Source organism: Rattus norvegicus, chromosome 19 (assembly GCF_021556685.1).
Source record: "Rattus norvegicus strain SHRSP/BbbUtx chromosome 19, alternate assembly SHRSP_T2T, whole genome shotgun sequence".
Lineage (NCBI taxonomy): Eukaryota > Metazoa > Chordata > Mammalia > Rodentia > Muridae > Rattus > Rattus norvegicus.
In genome coordinates this window covers 26,568,713-26,589,787 of record NC_141552.1, presented here as the reverse complement: position 1 = coordinate 26,589,787, position 21,075 = coordinate 26,568,713, and the positions used below count along the sequence as shown (strand labels likewise).

General features: G+C 46.7%; 1 protein-coding gene across 2 annotated transcripts; it reads right to left on the bottom strand.

Annotated features, from left to right (window-relative positions):
- Positions 1-10,243: 10,243 nt before the first annotated feature.
- Dlg5l4 (discs large MAGUK scaffold protein 5 like 4) lies at positions 10,244-19,924 on the bottom strand. Of its 2 annotated transcripts, none has more exons than XM_087596301.1 (6): positions 19,791-19,924; positions 12,859-13,018; positions 12,250-12,393; positions 11,450-11,616; positions 10,633-10,738; positions 10,244-10,514 (listed from the first exon to the last, which is right to left on the bottom strand). In XM_087596301.1, the coding sequence occupies exons 2-5, from the start codon at positions 12,867-12,869 to the stop codon at positions 10,674-10,676; spliced, it is 387 nt and encodes a 128-aa protein (XP_087452427.1). In that variant the 5' UTR covers positions 12,870-13,018; positions 19,791-19,924; the 3' UTR covers positions 10,244-10,514; positions 10,633-10,673. The 2 variants fall into 2 exon arrangements, with proteins under 2 accessions (XP_087452427.1, XP_087452426.1); XM_087596300.1 differs by lacking the exon at positions 19,791-19,924 and adding an exon at positions 14,055-14,206.
- Between the last annotated feature and the right edge of the window lie 1,151 nt (positions 19,925-21,075).

Below are 21,075 nucleotides of genomic sequence, written 5' to 3'. Positions count from 1 at the left end.
GAGACTTCCAACGACGAAAAGCAGGGGGTAGAGAGTGAGGATGCAGAGTGCACACAGGTCAGGACAAGGCCATGTTCCTGAAGCCTCCATATGTGGTTAGCAGGCTCTGGGGCACCATGAGGGAAATCAGGAGCTTCTGCACTTTGTAGAACTACAGGGTTCCATGTTACCTCACATGCCCACGTTTTGCCCCCTGCTGCAGGGAGAAGCCAACACCAGAAGCCTCCAGCTCCCAGCCCTGCTTTTGCCATGTAGCTTTATCCAGAAGAGCTTGGAAGTCCCTGGACCTGGAGTCTCAGGTGGTTGTGAGCCACCTGACCCTGGTGCTGGAGACTGAACTCAAGTCTTCTGCAAGAGCAGCAAAGACCCGTGCGCTGCCTGGCCCAGCCTGGGCTGTGAAATGGGATTTATTTTCATCTGAACAAGCCCAACAACAGTTTAGGTCCCTAGAAGCCACATAAACCTGGATACAGTAGTGTCTGTCATCCAGCCCTTACCACAGGGAGATAGGAGCCTAAAGTGGACAGTCTCTAGGATTAGGGGGAAGGGCTAGCCTAGCATACATAGCCATGGATGAGAGGTAGAAGGTGAGGACCTGTGCTCAGGTTGTCCCTGACCTTTACACAAGCACATGAGTACCTGTACTCACAGAAACGCCATACAGACATACGTGAGTAAAGAAATAAAACAAACAACATTGAAAATACAATATACTGGGGGCTGGAGGGATGGCTCAGTGGTTAAGACCACTGACGGCTATCCCAGAGGATCTGAGTTCAATTCCCAAAAACCATGCTGTGTCTCAAAATCATTTCTAATCTCATCTACTACCTTCTACTGTCTGAAAACAGGGACAGTGTACTCATATGGATTAAATAAATAGTTTTTTTAAAACCTTTTCTAAAAAAAAAAAAAAAAAACCCTCTTCTGTGACACAGGATCATTGTGTGATTCCAGATGTCGCTAAGTCAGTAAAGTCCTATTGCTACGTGGTCACCAGTTGGGTCAGCCTTGGTAGTAGAGTGGCACAGTTGAAAAGATGCTGGTCACAGTGACCAGGCAGCCTAGAAAGCTAACCATGTGCAGAGAAGGCTGTGCTGTGTCCTAGTCCTCTACCCCACACTGCCACCTCATCCCTACGAATAGAGCAAAAAGAACAGATGAGGAATGTTCCAGGATTCTTTCCTCTTTGATTGCCTTACTAACCTAGCCCTGTGCTACATGTAACCTTGTCACATCCTCTGTCCCATCCCTAAGCCCTCATACCTGTCAGATAAGACAGGGATCTTGCTTTGGGGGGAAGCTCTGGTCTCTCTCTGTCCTAAGAGGCTCTGAGCCATCGCTGAAAGAGTCCTCTGAGGATTGAGGGAAGTCCATAGCCAGTGCTCTGACTTCCAGGAAGGTTCGAGGAAGGTGGTCCTCTTCCTGTGGTGCCTCTAGTAGGAGCAGCCCACACTTAGGCCCAGCTCCCACTATCAGGAAAGACAGGTGGCTCTGGTCTTTGCACAGCTCCAGCGGAATGAACAGTGCATCTCTCCTCTCTCTCTTGCAGGAAGTCTCAGCCTCTGGTGCAGGTGATGTTCCCAAGGCAAAGGAAAGGAAAGTACAAAGTGAGGGTTCCCAGGATCCTTTTTAAAAATGTCTGCATTGTCTTCATTAATGTTTCTGTTTAATTTTTTATTCCATGTGTATTGATCTCATTGTAGGGTTGTGCATGCCAAAGCATGAGTGTTGAAGGTAGAGGAAAAAGCAATGGGAGTCACTTTATCCTACCGTGCGGGGTCCCAGGCTCTGAACCAGGTCGTTGAGCTCGGCTACAAAGAGCTTTCAAACTGAATTTCCTGCTGGCTCTGATTTCAGGGAGAGCGTCTCATAGAGCCCAGACTGGCCAGTAAACTACTGATCCTCCTGCCTCAAGTATTGCCATCTAGTTCATGAAAGGTTGAGTTATTGACATGAGGAACTGGGGATGGGCAGAGGTGCATGACTGAGGCTATCTCTGCTCAGTGGCATGCCTTTGGGGACTGATAGTTTTCATCACTGAGGTGTCATTTGACTGCACAGGTCCTCTGGAGAGATGGAGTCTCTTTTGCCAGGGCATCAGGCTCTCAAGAGAGGCCTTGAAGGTGGAGGTCTGGAGGCCAGGCCTGCATTCCTCTTCAGAAGCTGCATTGCCCACTCTGGACAGTGCTATAGCACAGGGTCACATATCCAGTTCCACCCTGAGAGCTGGTGATAAAGAATGTCCATCCTGGGACTAAACTCGTGCTGCCATGTAGGGCTACATTCTTCCTTTAAAACAGAAGGATAAGCAGTGGTGGTGGCACATACCTTTGATCCTAACACTTTGGTGGCAGAGGCAGACAGATCTCTGTGAATTCTAGGCCAGCTTCCTCTACAGAGCCAGTTCCAGATCAGCTACACAAAAGAAACCCTGTCTCCAAGATTAAAACAGAGAAAGAGAAAGAAAGAAAGGAAGAAAGAAAGGAAGGAAGGAAGGAAGGAAGGAAGGGAGGGAGGGAGAGAGAGAGAGAGAGAGAGAGAGAGAGAGAGAGAGAGAGAGAGAGAGAGAGAGAAAGAAAAGAAAGAGAGAAAGAGAGAAAGAAAGATGTCACTGACACTGGGCGGCTGAAGGCTCTTGCTGCCTTCAGTTTGTTGTCCTATTAACCTGGTAGCTTCATTTCTTGAGAAGCTTGGGCGCATGAGGTGTAGAGGAACAAGGTCCAGCTGAGAGGAGGGATCTAGAGTGTTCCGTGGTTGGCAAACAGGCTCTGAGATCTGGCCTGTGCACTCAGGCCAGTGTGCCTGTTTGTCTTAGCTCCAGGCTCAAGAGGCTTGAATTGACCCAGGATCAGAATACCACAAGTGGCCTGTGTTTTCCGAGCTTTCTCATGGTTGCAAGCTCTGGGTAGCCTCACGTGTACTTTTCCATCATTCCCTGAGCTCTAGGTGACTCGGATGAATCATGGAGAGATCTCTAAACCTATGCCAGCACAGCAGTGGCATCATGGCAGTATCCTGTAGGGTTCCAGGACTGGATCTTTTTTTTTCCTTTCTCTGCTGATATAAGGAATAAGACATCGTATAAAACAGTGCCAATCCTTCCTAGAGCTGAAGCCCAGAACACACAAGACTCCCCCAGGGATGGGCCCATCTTAGAAGGTGTGGGATATTTTGTGGCTTAGGTTGTTTCACGGTGAGTGAGAAGTGTCTAAGACACACACATGTAGCTGCTTGGGAGCTGGAGAGGCCATAGGACCCCCTAGATCTGATTCTGCAGATGACTGTGAACATCCATGTGCTGGGATCTGAACTCTGGTCCTCAATCACTGAGCCATCCCACTGGCCCCTGGCTGTCCCTTCCTAGAATGTTTCTGTATTTCCTCCTACTTGATGCCTTGATGCTGGCTCCTAGCCCAATGGCCTATATACAAGATGAATTCTATAAATGTCTTATAAACACTAAGTATCCTGTGAAGGGTACTAGTGCCCTGTTCATAGCAGGAATGCTGAGGAATCCAGTCTGCAACAAAGAGAAGGCCGGGTGCTTTTCCTGTCATTCAGCATGAAGGGCCAGTCATGTTTTCATTGTAGCGTCCTGGTTATGCTCTGGGTCTTCCTGGTGCAGCAGTCCTGTTCTGTGACAAATGATGTGTCTCCTGCAGGAGGAAGAGTGGTCGAGTCACAGTACCTGCAATATGACAAGAAAACGAAAAAGGTGATGAAGTCCTTGACTCCAAGAGCCACTGGGAGTGGGTGAGGTGGAGGGCAAGTAGGGAGACAGTGGAATCCTGGAGGACACTGTTGGGGCCTTTACCAGGTGCCACTGTTACATCCCGGCTTGGACACAGGGATGAGTCTGGGTATCTAGCATCAGCATATATCAGTCTCCATGGTCTACGGCCCCTGCACCTCCTCACTGCTCCTCTGGCTTTGAAGACCTCAATTTTGCCAAGCCTTTTCTTCAGGACCATCCCCTGGATCATCCAGGTGGCTCCTAAGAGACAGGCACTGACAGCAGACATTTGGTATGGATCACAGGCGAAATTGTCATGGGGCTTTGTGCCATCCTACCCAGAATGCTGTGAAAGGCCCCACTTTGGTGGTGTTCACTTCTGGAATGCCCTGTGTGATAGTTTCAGCTGTGAATAACAAGGCTAGCAGTTTCTACTGCTGCCCACACAGGCCTCCAGCTCCCTGAAAGCTTCAGTGCTCACCTAGAAGGAAGCACATTCAGGACAGGGAGTGCCCTGAGGAGCTCAGTCAGCTTCCTGGTCATCCCTGCAGGGACACCTCACCCCTGCAGGGTGTGGTCATCCCTGCAGTGACACCTCACCCCTGCAGTGTGTGGTCATCCCTGCAGTGACACCTCACCCCTGCAGTGTGTGGTCATCCCCGCAATGACACCTCACCCCTGCAGTGTGTGGTCATCCCTGCAGTGATACCTCACCCCTGCAGTGTGTGGTCATCCCTGCAGTGATACCTCACCCCTGCAGTGTGTGGTCATCCGTGCAGTGACACCTCACCCCTGCAGTGTGTGGTCATCCCCACAGTATTGCCTCACCCCTGCAGTGTGTGGTCATCCCTGCAGTGACACCTCACCCCTGCAGTGTGTGGTCACCCTGCAGTGACACCTCACCCCTGCAGTGTGTGGTCACCCCTGCAGTGATACCTCACCCCTGCAATGTGTGGTCATCCACCCCTGCAGTGTGTGGTCATCCCTGCAGTGACGCCTCACCCCTGCAGTGTGTGGTCACCCCTGCAGTGATACCTCACCCCTGCAATGTGTGGTCATCCACCCCTGCAGTGTGTTGTCATCCCTGCAGTGATGCCTCACCCCTGCAGTGTGTGGTCATCCGTGCAGTGATGCCTCACCCCTGCAGTGTGTGGTCATCCCCACAGTATTGCCTCACCCCTGCAGTGTGTGGTCATCCCTGCAGTGACACCTCACCCTGCAGTGTGTGGTCATCCCTGCAGTGACACCTCACCCCTGCAGTGTGTGGTCATCCCCGCAGTGACACCTCACCCCTGCAGTGTGTGGTCACCCCTGCAGTGATACCTCACCCCTGCAATGTGTGGTCATCCACCCCTGCAGTGTGTGGTCATCCCTGCAGTGACGCCTCACCCCTGCAGTGTGTGGTCACCCCTGCAGTGATACCTCACCCCTGCAATGTGTGGTCATCCACCCCTGCAGTGTGTTGTCATCCCTGCAGTGATGCCTCACCCCTGCAATGTGTGGTCATCCCTGCAGTGACACCTCACCCCTGCAGTGTGTGGTCATCCCCGCAGTGACACCTCACCCCTGCAGTGTGTGGTCACCCCTGCAGTGATACCTCACCCCTGCAATGTGTGGTCATCCACCCCTGCAGTGTGTGGTCATCCCTGCAGTGACGCCTCACCCCTGCAGTGTGTTGTCATCCCTGCAGTGATGCCTCACCCCTGCAGTGTGTGGTCATCCCTGTAGTGACACCTCACCCCTGCAGTGTGTGGTCATCCCTGCAGTGATGCCTCACCCCTGCAATGTGTGGTCATCCACCCCTGCAGTGTGTAGTCATCCCTGCAGTGACACCTCACCCCTGTAGTGTGTGGTCATCCCTGCAGTGACACCTCACCCCTGCAGTGCAGGCGTTCGTTCCTGTGGCCTTCAGGTTCCAGATTATCTGTTAAACTCAGTTTATAATCAGAATGTTTTATTTTCAGCCTCTGCCTGGACTGTACCCCAAGAAGAGTAGCGGGGTCCAAGGGTTTCTGGGGCATCACTTGGTGACCAAGCCTTAATGAAGGGATTCCCACATCACCCTGCAGGCAGATTCCCATAGTCATCCCTAGTCCATTTAAGCTGCTGCTGAAGATGCCACAGCGACCCCGTGTGTTCAGAGGTGATGTTTTCGTTCAGGAACCTGATGCTGAGTCTTCTCCTAACCCAGCAGGCGGTCCCTGCATCAGGCTGGTTTTTTGAGTTTCTGAGTTGTCCTGATAACACCTGCTGTGTTCTCCTGGGGCAGAATGGATCTCAGAAGGTCTGGGCCAGTCTCACTGGTTGAGAATTCTTGCAAAGCCTCATCTCCAATTCCTGAGTGAAGGTGTAGGGTAGGAGAACGCCTAGATTTGAAATTCAGTGTTTTCAGATTTCAGGATTGGATGAGGGGTACTCAGCATGTGCATGTGTCCATGTCTCTGTATGCATGCACATGCAGGCCAGGGATGGACACCAGCAACCTTCCTCAGTCACCCTATGCCTCTCACACAAACAAGCTCTCACACAGAAGCTGTGGCTCACAGATGAGGCTGGTCAGGCTTAGAGTCCCAGAGATTCTTCTGCTGTGCTTCAAAACTTTGAATGTGTGTGCGTGTGTGTGTGTGTGTGTGTGTGTGTGTGTGTGTGTGTGTGTGTGTGTGTGTGTGAGGGAGAGAGAGAGAGAGAGAGAGAGAGAGAGAGAGAGAGAGAGAGAGAGAGATTCTACCAGCTTGTACAACCACGCATGCACATATGGATGCCAGAGGGAAATATCCGGTGTCTTCCTTTTCGAACAGGGTCCTAATCAACTATCAGGTCTCTATATCTTAATATGTAGCAGGGGTCCCAGCGTGAGCATAGCCAGGGCATACACATGCTTGCTGTCAGGCAGGCAAGAGGCAGAGATCTTGTTCTATTCTTCATGGTTAATGCTCTCAGTGCCCTTGAGGGCCTGGCTGACACCTGCCTGGAGACTGCTGGATCTGATGCTGGCCTAGACAGCCAGGGCTATTGATGATGGATGCCCAAAGTGGCCCTCATTCTTGGCAAACTTCTCTCTTCTAGTCTGAATGTGCTTGGGTGTTTAATGCAAGGACTGGGTTTTAGTTTTCCTCTTCCATCCTGCTGCCTCCTTGTTTTCTCCAGCGGGTCACCTGCCCTAGTGAGGAAAGAGAAGTGTGTGAACCACAGCACCACCCTCCCATGCTTCTGCTTGCTGGTCTGTGGTATCTGTTGATGGAGACCCGTTCCTGTGGCGGTCCCGTTGCTGTTTGTGAGTTTTGAGGATTTACGTCAGTGTAGTAATGTGCACAGTCATCCTGGGAAACCCCACAGGAAGTTGGTCCCCAGGTTTCAGCACACAGAAGCACAGGCCAGAAGAGATGCCCAGGTGTTGAAGGAGGTCCAGTAGATGTGCTGTTAGTTTCCTGTGTCTGATGCATGATTGTCCCTTGCTTAATAAAATGTATACACAAAACTCTTTAAGTGTCCCACTGACCTCTGAGAAAGAACATCAATGGGAAGATGGCTTTGAACTCTTAACTCCCTGTTCCTGTCCTCATAACAGGTTTCTGTAGCAGCCAAAGGAGAGAAGCCACCTGAGGGAAGGAAGTCCAAGACAGTGCCTAGGAGCAGAAGTAGGGTCTGGCTGTAGAGGGGACAAGTGGCTGGGTATAGGGACTCTAGGATCAGAAAAGAGGCTGTCTGGCATCTCCCAGAGCAGTGAACACAGCCACGCATAGTCATGCTCAAAGGCCAGTCTGATCCACACAGTCCCTCACTTCCCAGGTGATTATAGATTGTGTCAGGTAGCAGTTGAAAACTGGCCATCAGGGCATGATTCAAGTGTTTATTAAGGTATCATGGCATCAAGGGTTTATGAGGGAATAGCCATATGTACACAGAACGACTTGCAGATCCAGAGAGCAGGGAGGGAATAGCCAGGAACTCCTGCTTGCTGCTGCCTTAGGGGTTCTACAGAAATCCCAGTGGCACTTGGGAAGTGGAGGCAATATCAATTAGGGATTGTGGCCACATGGGGAGATTGAGACCAGCCATGTGCTGTGGCATCAGAACACTGACCAGCGATGACAAAATGGAACATAAAACACTGGTTGCTCAGCTTTGATACTGCTGACTGCTGACGTGGCCAGGGGCCATCCGGTTCACCAAAGGCTCAGCCAACAGTTGTCTCTCCACTCAACAAAAGTCAAAGAGTGGCCCAGCTCCACAACCAAATGTGTGCCCACATTGCAATGGCTCCGGTACTGTTTCACCTCAGCTGCGGAGATCTCAGGATCCATGAGTGTCCAGCACGCACACACCCTAAAGAGACAGTCTTAGGGGTCTTAGGCAGCACTGAGGGTGGTGAGCCTCTGCCTCACGGCTCAATGGCCCTGACCTTGGCATTGTTTGGGCACAAGAGAGCAAAGTGCTGGGGACAGACAACCTGCAGTCTACCATGCTGGAAGGGCATGACTAACACTGATCGATCACATTCATGTGACTACTGAAGCTTTTCCTGCTCTCTGTAGTGGTGACCTTACAGAAACCATGCACACACGGTTTAGACTGTATTAAAGTAGCCACCATTTCAGGGTTCCCTGCAAGGTGCCATAGGACAGTAGTAGCATGAGTCTGCATGTATCTCGACAGTTTTCACTAGGGACCAAACACACATACACACACACACACACACACACACATACACACACACACACACACACACACACACACACACACACTTACTGACATGGTGCACATTCTTTGCACACAGAAGAAAGTGAGTAGTAGTGAAAATACACCAATCATGGAATTGATGGAGGGAGCTGTGGGGAAGCTGGGGCTTAGAGTTACTTAAAGGCCCTATGCAGGCTCTCCTTTTGTTGGAGGAGAAACTTCAACTGCAATGTGGTTCTTTATTTTCTTTCTCTAAAGCACAGAAGGCTAGGGTGGATCACAGGGCTTTGAGCATGTTCGGCAAGTACAGTCACACTGAATTAAATACTAGCGCTGGAACCCTATTAATCTTCTACAGAATTATAGAGCAGCCTGGATGAAGACTCTCAGCTGAAAATGTGGACATCTCAAGACAGGCACTGGACAATGGCTGTCAGACTTGACTGAAGACTGGAAATGTTTTGCTATCTCACAGGAAAAGAAGGCCCCTCCCACTACACTGTACTCTAAGGACATTTTATTCAGGATAGGATGACATGAACTATTGTCTCATGTCACAGATGTCAGCACAAAGTATCCAAGGTATTGTATGCCAATGGTAGGTAGCATTAACAGAACAAAGCACACAGTGTCATGAAGACATAAATTATGAGTTTGTGTAGCAAGACCCAGGCCTCTGCCAGATTCTTAGATAGCAACTGAGAACCTCAAATACGGTAGTGATGTGATAGTGTGGGGGTGAATCTAGTTACAACTAGTTTCTATTGTGACACAGATGACTCTTTTTGTGTCATGTTCAGCTTATAATGAATGACTAGACCTAAGCATGAGAGTAACCAAATACTACATTGCTTCTCTAGCTGCTGAGCTTTTAAAAGCCCTGGGGTGACAGCAAGCTTTTGTGGACATACTGGATTGGTTCTTCTGTACTTTAACTCTCTGAGTCACCTCCACTCTCAGCAAGTTAGATCAATTCCACAAATTGGAAATCAGTCACCTGGAAAAAATACATTCTCAATACGATCCCAGATTGGCCATGGAAAAAGGGTAGCTTGAACTGTCCCACCTAGGTTGGGCTTGCACAGGCTTGCTCTCCAAAAGAAACCTGTGTTCACAGCTGCAGGCTACATTCACTATGGATGCTCTTGAGGTTCCTTCCTAAACTGCTTAGATTACAATAATTTTCTTGCTAACAATCAAAAAACTGATTATGCCAACCTGGCCTACAAGAAGCTAGTTTCTATTCTGTATTTTATCAGATGTGCAGAATACATATGGTCATCATTGATAACAGGTGAAAGATCTGCTCTAATATGGACACTAAGTGATGCTGGAGGACGATCCTGACCCACAATGAGCAGTGGGAACACCAGAGCCCTGTAGGGATGCCTGGCAACCTAACACGTTGAGCACGCACGGCTCAGTAAGTTCCCTGTGAACACACATCTCCTGAGATCTCTCTATTTAATCATAGGTGATCCTGTCCACCTAATACAGCACCTCATGTGGAATAACAAAAGCCACCTGCAGGAGCTGTGGTGATGACTCACAGGGTAGAGCATCTGCTGCTCTCTCAGAAGAACCACATGGACCCTAACAATTGGGTAAAGTGTGTCAGTGATTACATCATAAAGTGTGTGTCCGAGGAACAGCCACATTATCCTCACAAAAGACACTGTCACACTGACTACCCCTTGGTGACTTTGAATTCACTTATTAGCCCAGGATCCATGGAACATGCAGAGATCCATCTGTAGCTGTCAGTTCTAAGTCCACAGGAGGGGACAGAACCCTTGAGTAAGAATGATGGTCTTAAGAGTCAAGAGATAGAATTCAATTTTTATTCATAACAAATACATTTTTACAACAAAACAGGATTAAAATGAATAAAAATATTTAAAAATATTTGAAAGTAAAAATAGTAACAAGAACATATAAATATGAAACAACAAAAAGAAAACTTCAATTAAAATCATAACAAAAATATTTCTAAAAGCATATTCTTAACGAACATTTAGAAGCACAGACGTATTGCTGTTTCTCCTCTAGCACACATAATGAAAGGCAGTCCCCCAAGTTGTCTCTCAAGTGCTGTTTTCTGAGAAGAAAGTAAGACTTCAATCAGTCAGGCTGGCTTAGTGGTATATAAATTTAGGGTCTCTAAGTAATGACAAATTAACTCAGAGGATGAATACTCATCCAAAAAATGTTGTTACCATTCAGGATGTTGGTCATCAGGGACTCCTGAGAAAGCAACTTATTCTTCAGGAAGCTCTCTTACTGGGGTGTGTCCAATTCCAGCTCTCTTGCACTTTCTGAGACCTGGGAGAGGAAGGCAGTTTTTCAGACACTGATTTGGTGGGGAAATGCAATCCAGCTGTCAGAATGCTGCCTTCTACCGCCTCAGTTCTATTGGACAGTCGACATGGACATTTTAAGTGATATCATTGTTGCTAACTCTGTGGGCAGGGCAAAATCTCCAGAAAGCCTCACAGTAATGTGGGCTGCCAATATGGGACCCAGACTTATACCAGTGCAAACCAAGAACAGGGCAATGGCAAGAGAACTCATCAGGTTGCAGGAAGAAAGGAGATGTCCATATGTCACCAAGGTTAAAGCCAATGACAAGTACTAATTTGACATTTGCACTTGGTTCTTATCCCAAAGGTGCTTCCTACACAAGAGATCACATGACCACAGAGTGTCATTTGTCAAAGAACCAAGAAACTGTTCAAAACTCTACATAGGATCCAATGTATCACATGGATATGCAATAATAAGATATGTTATTCATCTGTCACCATTTCTAGACTGCAGCTTCAAAAAGAGCAGCAAAATATGCTTGCACAATAATTCAGTTTCTGAAAAGTGGTTAACTTCCCAGAATACTTGTGCATAGGCAGAGCAATGAACAATTCCATTACATGAGGTGGTTGGCTGGTTGTGAGTGTAAATTAGAAAGGTGGTAAGAGAAGCAAAGATGTATCAATGTGGCAAATTTTATCAGATATTGTTAAGCTAACACGTCCCTACCTGATAATGCTGGTTCTGGCCGTTGATGGTCTTTATCTTTCTTGTTGAAGTCAACCAAATATTTCTGGTTCAGTGCACAATCAAGATGTACCTCCTTGCTCTCCTGCTTCAGTGGGACCAACTTCTTCCTACATGTGTTCTCCATCAGGAGCTGGCTGAGCAGGTTTCTGGAAATACAGTCTGCATAGTAAGATCATGCTGGCCCTTTCTCCCTTTCCTACTCCCAAGTCCCACTAACTCTACCAGGTCCCACATACCCATGAAGACTTAATAAAATGCATCTTGATACATATAAGGCTGCTGCACAAACCATAAAGAGTTAATTCTGGGAAGAATAAATTGTTTGCTTGGCCTGACACCAATTAGTGTCCACACCTCTGAGAAAGAACATGGATCTACAACTATCCATGAAAGCCCAATGCATGGGGGCAACATCAATTAGTACTGGGCCAACACCCTCAAAAGAGGTCAGTAGAACCAAGAGAAGGTCATGCTAACCATGTGGTCCACGCACTGAGTTTTGTAAAACCTGGTGTGACACCATAGGTCCAGGTCAGCCTAATAAACTTCTGCTGACTTCAATCAATACTGTTCTCTCTAGAGCCTTTTGAAGATGCCTAGACAATCCTGGGATGAGTAACAGTCTTTTATGGAACTGAAAACTGAGTCCTAATGACCCTGGAACACTGATGGGTAAATAGCACAAGAGATAGAACCAGAGCTGAAGACCGTCCTATCCAGAACAAAGAAAGTCAGAAATGGCCATTCCACAAGTGATAGCCTTTCTGACCAGGACTTACCTAGAGAAGGTAATCTCCTTCTTCAGCTTATGGTTGTTCTCATGGACCTCAGTGTTCTCCATCTCTAAGTTGTGCAGAATTGACATGACCGCCTCCTCCATTCTCTCCAGGTCTTCATAATATGGATTTGGCCTGAAGTGTGGCCTGGCCCGAAATGATAGAATACAATGAACATCGGCATTTAGGAATATATGAACTCAGGGTGGGTCCTATATTACCCCAGGCTGCTGCCTGGATCTTCCAGCACTCAGTCCCCTGCCTAGCAAGTACAGAGACTCACCATAAACTCACTGCAATTACAATCTTGCAAAGCCACCAGCTGTCAAGGGCTTTGCAAATGCACACTGGGCACTCACTATCCCTGACTTTATCCCTGAATTCTTCATTCAGACCACAAGTTCTGCTTTTAAATAAATGGAAGCAGATGAGTCCATTTTCAATCTCACTCCTCAGGAAGGGTCAGGTTCTGAATCTCCACTATACGGGAGGTGAGGTTTAGCACAGGGTGGTTAGAAAGGCACAGCTTTCTAGAACCCAAAACCTTAATAGGATAAGAAGGTGACCTTGCAGACCCAGGAATAAAACAAGAGCATTTGGTGCAATTCATACCTGTTCTTCATGGATCTGTCTGTCAGAAACCTCAGGCGATCTCTCAGGTCATTTCTCTCCTCGGTAATGAGCTGCAGCTCTTTAATCAGCCTCTCCTTTTCCTTCTTGGCCTGATTCTCGCTTAGTTCAGTGCCAGGGGATGATGTTTCTCGCCCAGCGTCTGTAGGTAGAAGAACACAAGTGAACCTGCATGGGGAGAATGCATAGAGTGTTCATAGACCTCAGTGAGGCCTAAACAGGAGAAAAAGCCAGGAACCCAGTGTCACTGCTAGGCGATTGGTCTATGCTTAAGAGACCTCCTCAGGGGATCTCAGTTCTCCCACTACTCCATAGAGACCAAGAGACATAAGCAGCCAGGTGTTCCCTATGCCGGACATCACGTGCTTACATGTACCACGGAGATGGCTTCTCCAGGATTATTATCAGCTGAACAGGGTACAGCTTGGTTTCAGGACCCTCACTCCTGTGGCTTCAGAACTCAGATGATAAATTCACCATCCACAAAACTTGAGTGATTGGAGACACTCAGATGTCCTACCCTGATACTCTAAGCCAACAACTTTGGATTTAAAACGCATTTCCAGGGAGGATATGTTCAACAGACTTATCAGTGTCCCTATGTGAAATACCAAATGCCCCAGAATTGCGAATAGGTTACAGGCTGAATCTTGGTCTACACGTTCAAAATAGTTTTGGTATTGTAGAAAAATTTTTGTAACATACAACCTCTAATATATAAGGCAAACGATGACCCTGACAGTTAGAAGAAATCAGAGAAGGTCTAAGAACATAAGGTTATTGCCTGGAGCACAATCTCTCCCTGTTACTACTGTCAGATACCCACTGTATTTAAAGAAGCAATGATAGTGAAATACATTGCTGCTGCCCTGTCTAAACTCAGAAAAGGTGGACCCTCCATGACTACTGATGGTGTTATTATATCAATGTAACAGAACAAATGAACTGAAAAGTAAAGACCAGAAGTTCACAGTATAATAGCATTGTCCTTACCATATCCTCCCAGTGGGGATGGGGAAACTAAAGTTCTGAAATCCTTGACTTTAAGGAATTGTGATATTCATGGAAATTCAATTCCTTTTCAGATGCTCCAGTTGTTGTGGCCCATTGCTAGAAAGGTCAGCTTAAGCCTGCAGCCACCCTGGCAGGATGCTCAAAATATACTGCCCAGAACTTACTCCACATTCCCCAGAAGTGCTGTCTTTGTCCATCATTACTTTGAGAAGAAAAGCCAGACTCCTTCACTCTAGTCTCTCCAGAATCGACGTTCCCCCTCCCAAAACGCTTGCGAAGACGGGAAAACATGTCTTAGCTTGTAACCGCCAGACTCAGACTGAGAGAAACTAGGGCACTGGTTGTCACTACAACACTGGTGACATCACAGAGGATGCCAGAACTCTCTAGGAGACAATAGAATGTCCAAGAAGGGACAGCTGATGTCATGGGGAGCAGACTTTGCCTCCCTGCTAATGTTCTCCCTGTACTGAGCATAAGCAGAGGTGCCCTTTCCAGGAGACTTTCCTGGGGCAGAGCCACTGAGCATCTCCTGCTTCCAAAGCCAAATTTTCCTCAAGGCTTGATTACAAAAAACCTTAGTAATTCCTATGCATCTAAATGAATGTTTCCTGTCAAATCTTGCCCAAAAAAATGTCTCACTAACTCAAATTGTCCACATTCACCAATGTTAGCCATTAAAACTTCCTGAGATTTCATACCAGCTTGAATATGCAGTCAAAAGTTCTCCTGTCTCATTCTGTACAGGTGCTTTATATCACATCAAGAAATAGTCTGCATGGTAGGTTATAACATGGGTGTGTATTAGGGGAACACTCATGAAGTCATGTGCTTAGCAATTGACAATTGCCAATAAATTCCTTAGGAGAAAGAGTTGAAGTCTTTATGGTGCTAGGAAAAGTGTGGAGCCCAGTTGCCAGAGGAAAATGCAATATTGGAGACTCCAGTGAAGGGAACCTCATGCTGCTTGTGGGGTTCTGCTATTTGCACCAATGTCGCCAAAGGAGCACTGCTCACAGGCCTGAGTAAGATATACCATGAGCTTTTATCGGAAAAATAAAATACACAAGAGATATAGGGGGTGCACAGAAACATCTAATATGAGGCTATAAACATCATTAAGTGGATAGAGCAAGGTCCCAGCACCTGTACACTGGGAAATGGCCACCCCACCAAACACAAAAGCATCTATCATAGTAAAAAATGAATACTTTATAGAATGCACCCACTAACACTGATTGATCACATCCGTAGTTCAAATTTTGGGGGCAAATTCATGGCCTTAACTATCTTTGTCTCAACTTATATAGTAAAAAATAAGAAAGAACGAGAAAAGAAAAAGTCAAAACTAAAAGCTCAAGCTTCTCATATGAGGATTGCAGGAAGTGTTATATGGGAGTCAGTTCTGATTAGGCCATTTTAGATAGAACAGTGCATAGTGACCCTTAATGTGATGGGCCCTATATAAAGCTTTTTGCAATATTGGAATTTTAACAAACCTCATCCAGAACGTACGGAAGAGGCACCATGAGATCACCATGTGATCACCATTCCTTACTCTGTATCAGGTTATTTTTCTGCATCCTTGATTGTCAGGCATATAACAGCAACAATCTGAAATAGCTGGTAGACATGGAAAAACATGGCTAAAACTATAGTTGTGGGTTACACACCTTAACTGTGAAAGGCTAATGCTGTCTGCACTGTCCTTGGAGGCCACTCTTATAAGCCTATTTATTGCAAAGTGAAAGGAGGTTTATCTGAGCTCAAAGTGATCCTGGCCAGCCAGGTAGAGGGCAACATGTGATACTTGAGACCCTGTTTTAAACCAGCACAGAAATCCACACTTCATTCAAAGCATCATCTACGAATTCTCGATTATTTACCATTCTCTCCCTACCAGTCGTTCTGTTTGGAATGGTAGAAAACAACTGGAACTGATCTTTCTATTTTAAGGACCTTGATCTCTCTTTTTTTAGGTCCACATTAAGAGTGCATACAAATGGACATCACCATCTGAACATCTTAGTATTATCTACTCTGTATATATAGCATAATACTGTGCCTATGACAGTCTCAAGCTTCCTTGAGTGTAGTTGCCCCATCAAGAAGTGTGAAGTTCTGAGTTCAAACCCCAGTGATGCTTTAAAGGGACTGGAAGGAAGCCATCAGAGATACTCCACTTCTTTGTCCTTAGATTAAATCAAGTTGACACAATGTGAACCTGGTGGGCTATTTAACCCTGCATCTTTTTCCCAACCCCTCTTTTCTGAGTTCAGTCCATGGCAGAATTCATCCCCCACCATCCTAGATATTTCTTTGTATATTTCTACAAGAGCCAGGTTTCTTTTTTTTAATAGAATTAGTTGTAGTCAATCAACTGCTGCCCTATGTGAGAAATGATTAGTATCTATTGCAACTTACCACACTGTATTTGTGTATACAAGTACCTTATTGGAAATCCAGCATTACTGAGGGATTGGAAACCATTGCTGTGGCCTTGCCTTTCTGTGCCTAGTCCTGGCTCACAGGCAGCAGGGGGCAGACCTTGAGTTCCTCTTCAGGGACAGAGTGATGGTGAATGGGCACTGAGCAGGCAGAGAAACACAGCTGAGGCAGCTCCTTTCAGTTATCAAACACATCATCTCCTTCCCATCTTAAGGGCTACTGCTGAGGTCTTGCCCCAATACCTACCTTAATAGCAGTGAATTTGTTACAGCAGCCAGCTCTTTCCTATTGTTCTGTAATACGCCTCCACATCATGGATGCCAAGAAAAACACTAACAAAGAACAAAAAACTCTGATGTTGAACTGTGTGGTGCTGGTCACATACCCTGTTATGTTCTGTATGTTATGAGGTTTGTTAATCTTAACAAGTTCCCCAAGTGTATTCTTCACATAGGACCCAATAGATTCAAGGAAAATTGGAACAATTATGTGTAAAATGGCCTGAGTCAGGGCCCATAGACCGAAGCATTTCCAACACTTGTGCATGAGCCCATGTGGATTTTGCAATGAGCTGGGCCTAGCAATGTCCAGTACACAGTTGTGAGCTGTTGCTCTGGTTGAACTGTATTGGTGTGTGCATTCAATGAACTACACCTATTTAAATGAATTCAGTGTCCTGTGGTTTGAATCCAGACCCCTTGACACCAGATCTTCCCTTCTGCAGCACTCGGGAAAAGGCTAAGTTTAGGAAAGGTGACGTCTTGTCATAAGTTATGTGACAAGAGGGATGGTGAATGATCCCTTGTGATAAGAATCAAGGTTTCCTCTGTGGTATTTAGGTCTATACTGGCCCTGTGCAACAGCTTCAAGAACCCATTTCTGATTTTCCTTGGCATTCCCGTGATGATGCACTCAGACATGATTGGAAACAACCAAAACGGTGGTCAGACTTGATTTATAAAATGTAGGTAACATTGCAAACTCATGTTGTAGGATATTTGATCATATTGTCATCCCCAATATTGTGTTATTTACTTAGAAAAATACCTTCTGGCTGTGTAGTTCAGTACTAGCACCAATATTTAACCCTAGAGCTATTTTTGTTTGTTTGTTTGTTTGTTTTTTTGTTTTTGTTTTTGGATGAACAAGTACTTTCCTATTTTGTGGCCCAGCCCTAGCCCTTACTTCTTTGCACAGTCATAGAGAGACCTCAAACATATACTCAGACAAGGCCACGGGAGTGTATAAAAGGGCCTAAGGCAATACCACATAATGACATTGAAAGTGGGCTCTCTTCTTGATCCACGCCTCCAGCTCTCCTGACATCTACATGAATTATAACTCCTAATGCAGTGTAAATGATGTCTGCGCTATTGCTGAAGGAATCATGAGAATAACAACTGTAAACATTCCACCATGGATAGAATTTGTGGAAAGAGGTGACTGGCAGCCAACAAGAGGGCTCTACAGTTAAAGGGGCTTGCTGTCAAGTCTGATGAGCTTGACTCAATCCCCAGGACCCACGTGGTAAAAGGGAGAGAACCAAGGGCCAAGCTGTCCTCTGGCTTTCACTCATGTGCTTACATGTATGTGAGAATGTATGTATATGTCTGTATGTACGTGTGGATATGAATGTGTGTATGCATGTATGTGTATACGTGTATATGTATATGTGTGTATATGTCTGTCTATATGTGTGTATAGGTGTATTTGTATGTGTGTATATGTATTGTATGTGTGTATATGTGTGTATGTATATGTGTATGTGTGTATGTATGTATGTGTGTATGTGTGTATATGTGTGTATGTATATGTGTATGTGTGTATGCATGTATGTGTGTATGTGTGTGTATGTGTGTGTATGTGTGTATGCATGTAGGTGTGTATATATGTGTGTGTGAGCATGAATGTGTATAGTCATGTATATGCATGTGTTTTCATGTACGTGTATTCGTGTATATGTACGAATGTATGTGTGTATATGTATGTATGGACACACAAACACACACAATGTTAAAACATAAAAAGCTCCTTGGAGTATTCACCGTGCCTGGATAAGTGGTGACCATGTGGGGGAAACACATGTCCATGTAAGCACACCTGTTCACATGCGCTGAGCAATGCCCAGCCTGGACTTGAGCTCACTACCTGCCCAACGATGAGTTTCTGCCCACCTGGTCTTCTCAGAGCCAGGTGACAATTGTTCCTGCCATTCCAGTTCTGTTCCAGTTTCTCATGCCACAAACCTTCTAGCTTGAATCTCACCTACTGACGCAGGAACCTAACAGCCTCCAACCCAGTGAAGTAAGTAAACTTCTTCCTGACATCCTCAGGCTTGGTGTCCCCATGAGTCACAGGGAGGAAGGATGGCATGCACCAAGGAGAAGGGCCATGGCCAAGGAAGACAGGATCATAAGTCAGTCATCACTGACACCAGCACAGTGTGTGCTTCAGAGCTGGCTCTGCTCACTCTTGTCCCAGTGGCAGGACTTAAGAGTGGTGCATACCTGTCACCCAGCACTCAGAGACATCTGAGGCATGAGAACCAGGAGTTCATGGCCATCTTAACTAATGGTGAGATCAAACCCAGCCTGGGCTGCATGAGACTCAGTCTCAAAGCAGGCAAGGAGGAACTTGGTATATTTGAGCAAGGAAGCTGGAATCCTCCTGGGTTCTAAACATTCACTGCAATACAGAAAGATGCTAGGGCTAGTGTGGCAGAAAGTAGGAGACAGTGAAGCCAGGTTAACCCTCCCTAATCTCCTCATGCTGTGTGAGCAATGAGTAGATGGTGCCCTATACACTGTGGACAGGATGGTCTCTCAGACGGTTCAGAAAGCCATGGAGGACTCCAGCAATTCTCCACTTGGGTGTCACTTGAGTCTTATATGTGTGTGTTTACAAGCCAAAATATAAGATCCATAGGTGACTGTGTAAATTCAACATGGCACAGCCATGTGCTGGAATATTATTCAGCCTTACATAGGATTCAGATTCTGACCCTTGAACAGGAATGAGAATGGTAGCCATTCTCCTAAGTCAGACCTCCAGGCAGTGCAAAGACAAACTAACACTGTATGACACCACTGAGGGCTGCAGTGTCACCAGTTATATAAAGACAGAAAGCAGGAAGGTCTACAGAGCTCCAGGGGTGACATGGAGTGGGGAGGTTGGAGAGTAGGTGTGTAAGTGGGACTGAGCCTCAGAGGAGTCAGACATGGCTGCAGAATATGCATGTGGCTGCCTCCCATACCTGTGAGTCCTGCCTCCTCAGAAAGGCAAATACAGCAAAAGAAAGGAACAGAGGGGACAGGCTCTGACCACCTGTAGACACACACAAATGACGTGACAGAATGTGCACACTGATGCCTTGCTGCAGGAGCAGTTGAGCATCCAGAAGGGTTGAAAGAGGCTGGAAGGGCTGAGCATGGCACTTAGTTCAAGGACATAGCTTTAGGTCCTGGGGAACCTATGGTGCCCAGGCCCCATCCTGCTGATACTGAGGGACATCGCTGACATTCAGGGTGATGGCCGGGCTGTGCTGGGGAATAGGTGTCCACTCTCACCTGCCTCAGCTTGAAGATGCGCTGGGTGAAGTAGGACTGCAACTACTTGTTGGATTCATTGATGCAAATCTGCTGGAAGCTATTCTGTTCAAAGTCCTCAAATCTGAATATGGCCAAGACACCAATGGGCAAGCACTGGGAGACAAGGTTTGGTTATAGCCGGGGCCTCCTGGAAAGACTAGCCCTCCTGAGAGGAGTTGCAGCAGAGGGGGTGTGTTTTCCTGACCTGTTTGGTACCCAGTGTTTTTTACCAAGGGTTCCTTTATTACTTCTTGATGGAACCAGGCCTGCACATATCCAGTAAGCATTGGGGTGGAAACTAGGCTTGGTGCCCACATGCTGGCATCACTGAGGGTGAAGTCTAGCCTATCACAATTCCAGACACCGAGTGCAGATGCCTGGGTTCCTATAGAATAGCGGTTCTTACCCTTCCTAATCCTGTGTCTCTTTATTTCAGTTCCTCATGTTGTCATCCCAACATAAACTTATTGGAGAGCTACTTCATGAGTGTAACTTTGTTACTGTGAGGAATTGTAATGTAAATGTCTGGTGTGCAGGAGCTCTGATACAGAACCCACAGATTGAGAGCAGCTGCTGTAGAGGATCAGAGTCCCATGCCAGCCCTGGTGTTTGCAGAGATCCCCCGGGTTCCTAGTCTCCATGGCTTTCCCAAGGACAGGGTTTATTCTTGGCCGTCTCAGGGCCCGGGACCTCACAGAAACAGCCTCTCCCATGTCCTTCCTGTTGAGGAGAGCGTGGTTGGTCCTCAGCACAGACCAGTCAAACAGGGCGCTGTATAGACACTTGGCCAGGGGTCTCCTGCAGTTATGGCCTCTGGACAGAGGAGTTTCTTACCTGGGGTGGGGCAACCATGCCAGGTATAGGCAGTGATGCTCAGAGTCAAGACCTAGTTTTGTCTTATTTTCATAGACAAAGTTGCCCAGGCTGGCCTCGAACTTGCCATGTAGCCAAGGATAATTAAACAACTGATCCTACTGCCTCTACCCCCCATGGGCTGAGATTGCAGGTGAGTGTCACCAGAGCTGGCTTGTCACAGCTGCTATACGGCTCTAAGTCAGGGGCCTCATGTGCAGGAGTGTTATGACTGTGCAATCCCCACCCCGCAACCAGGGTTTTCACCTTTCTCCTGCTGAAGTCTGCTTAATCCTAC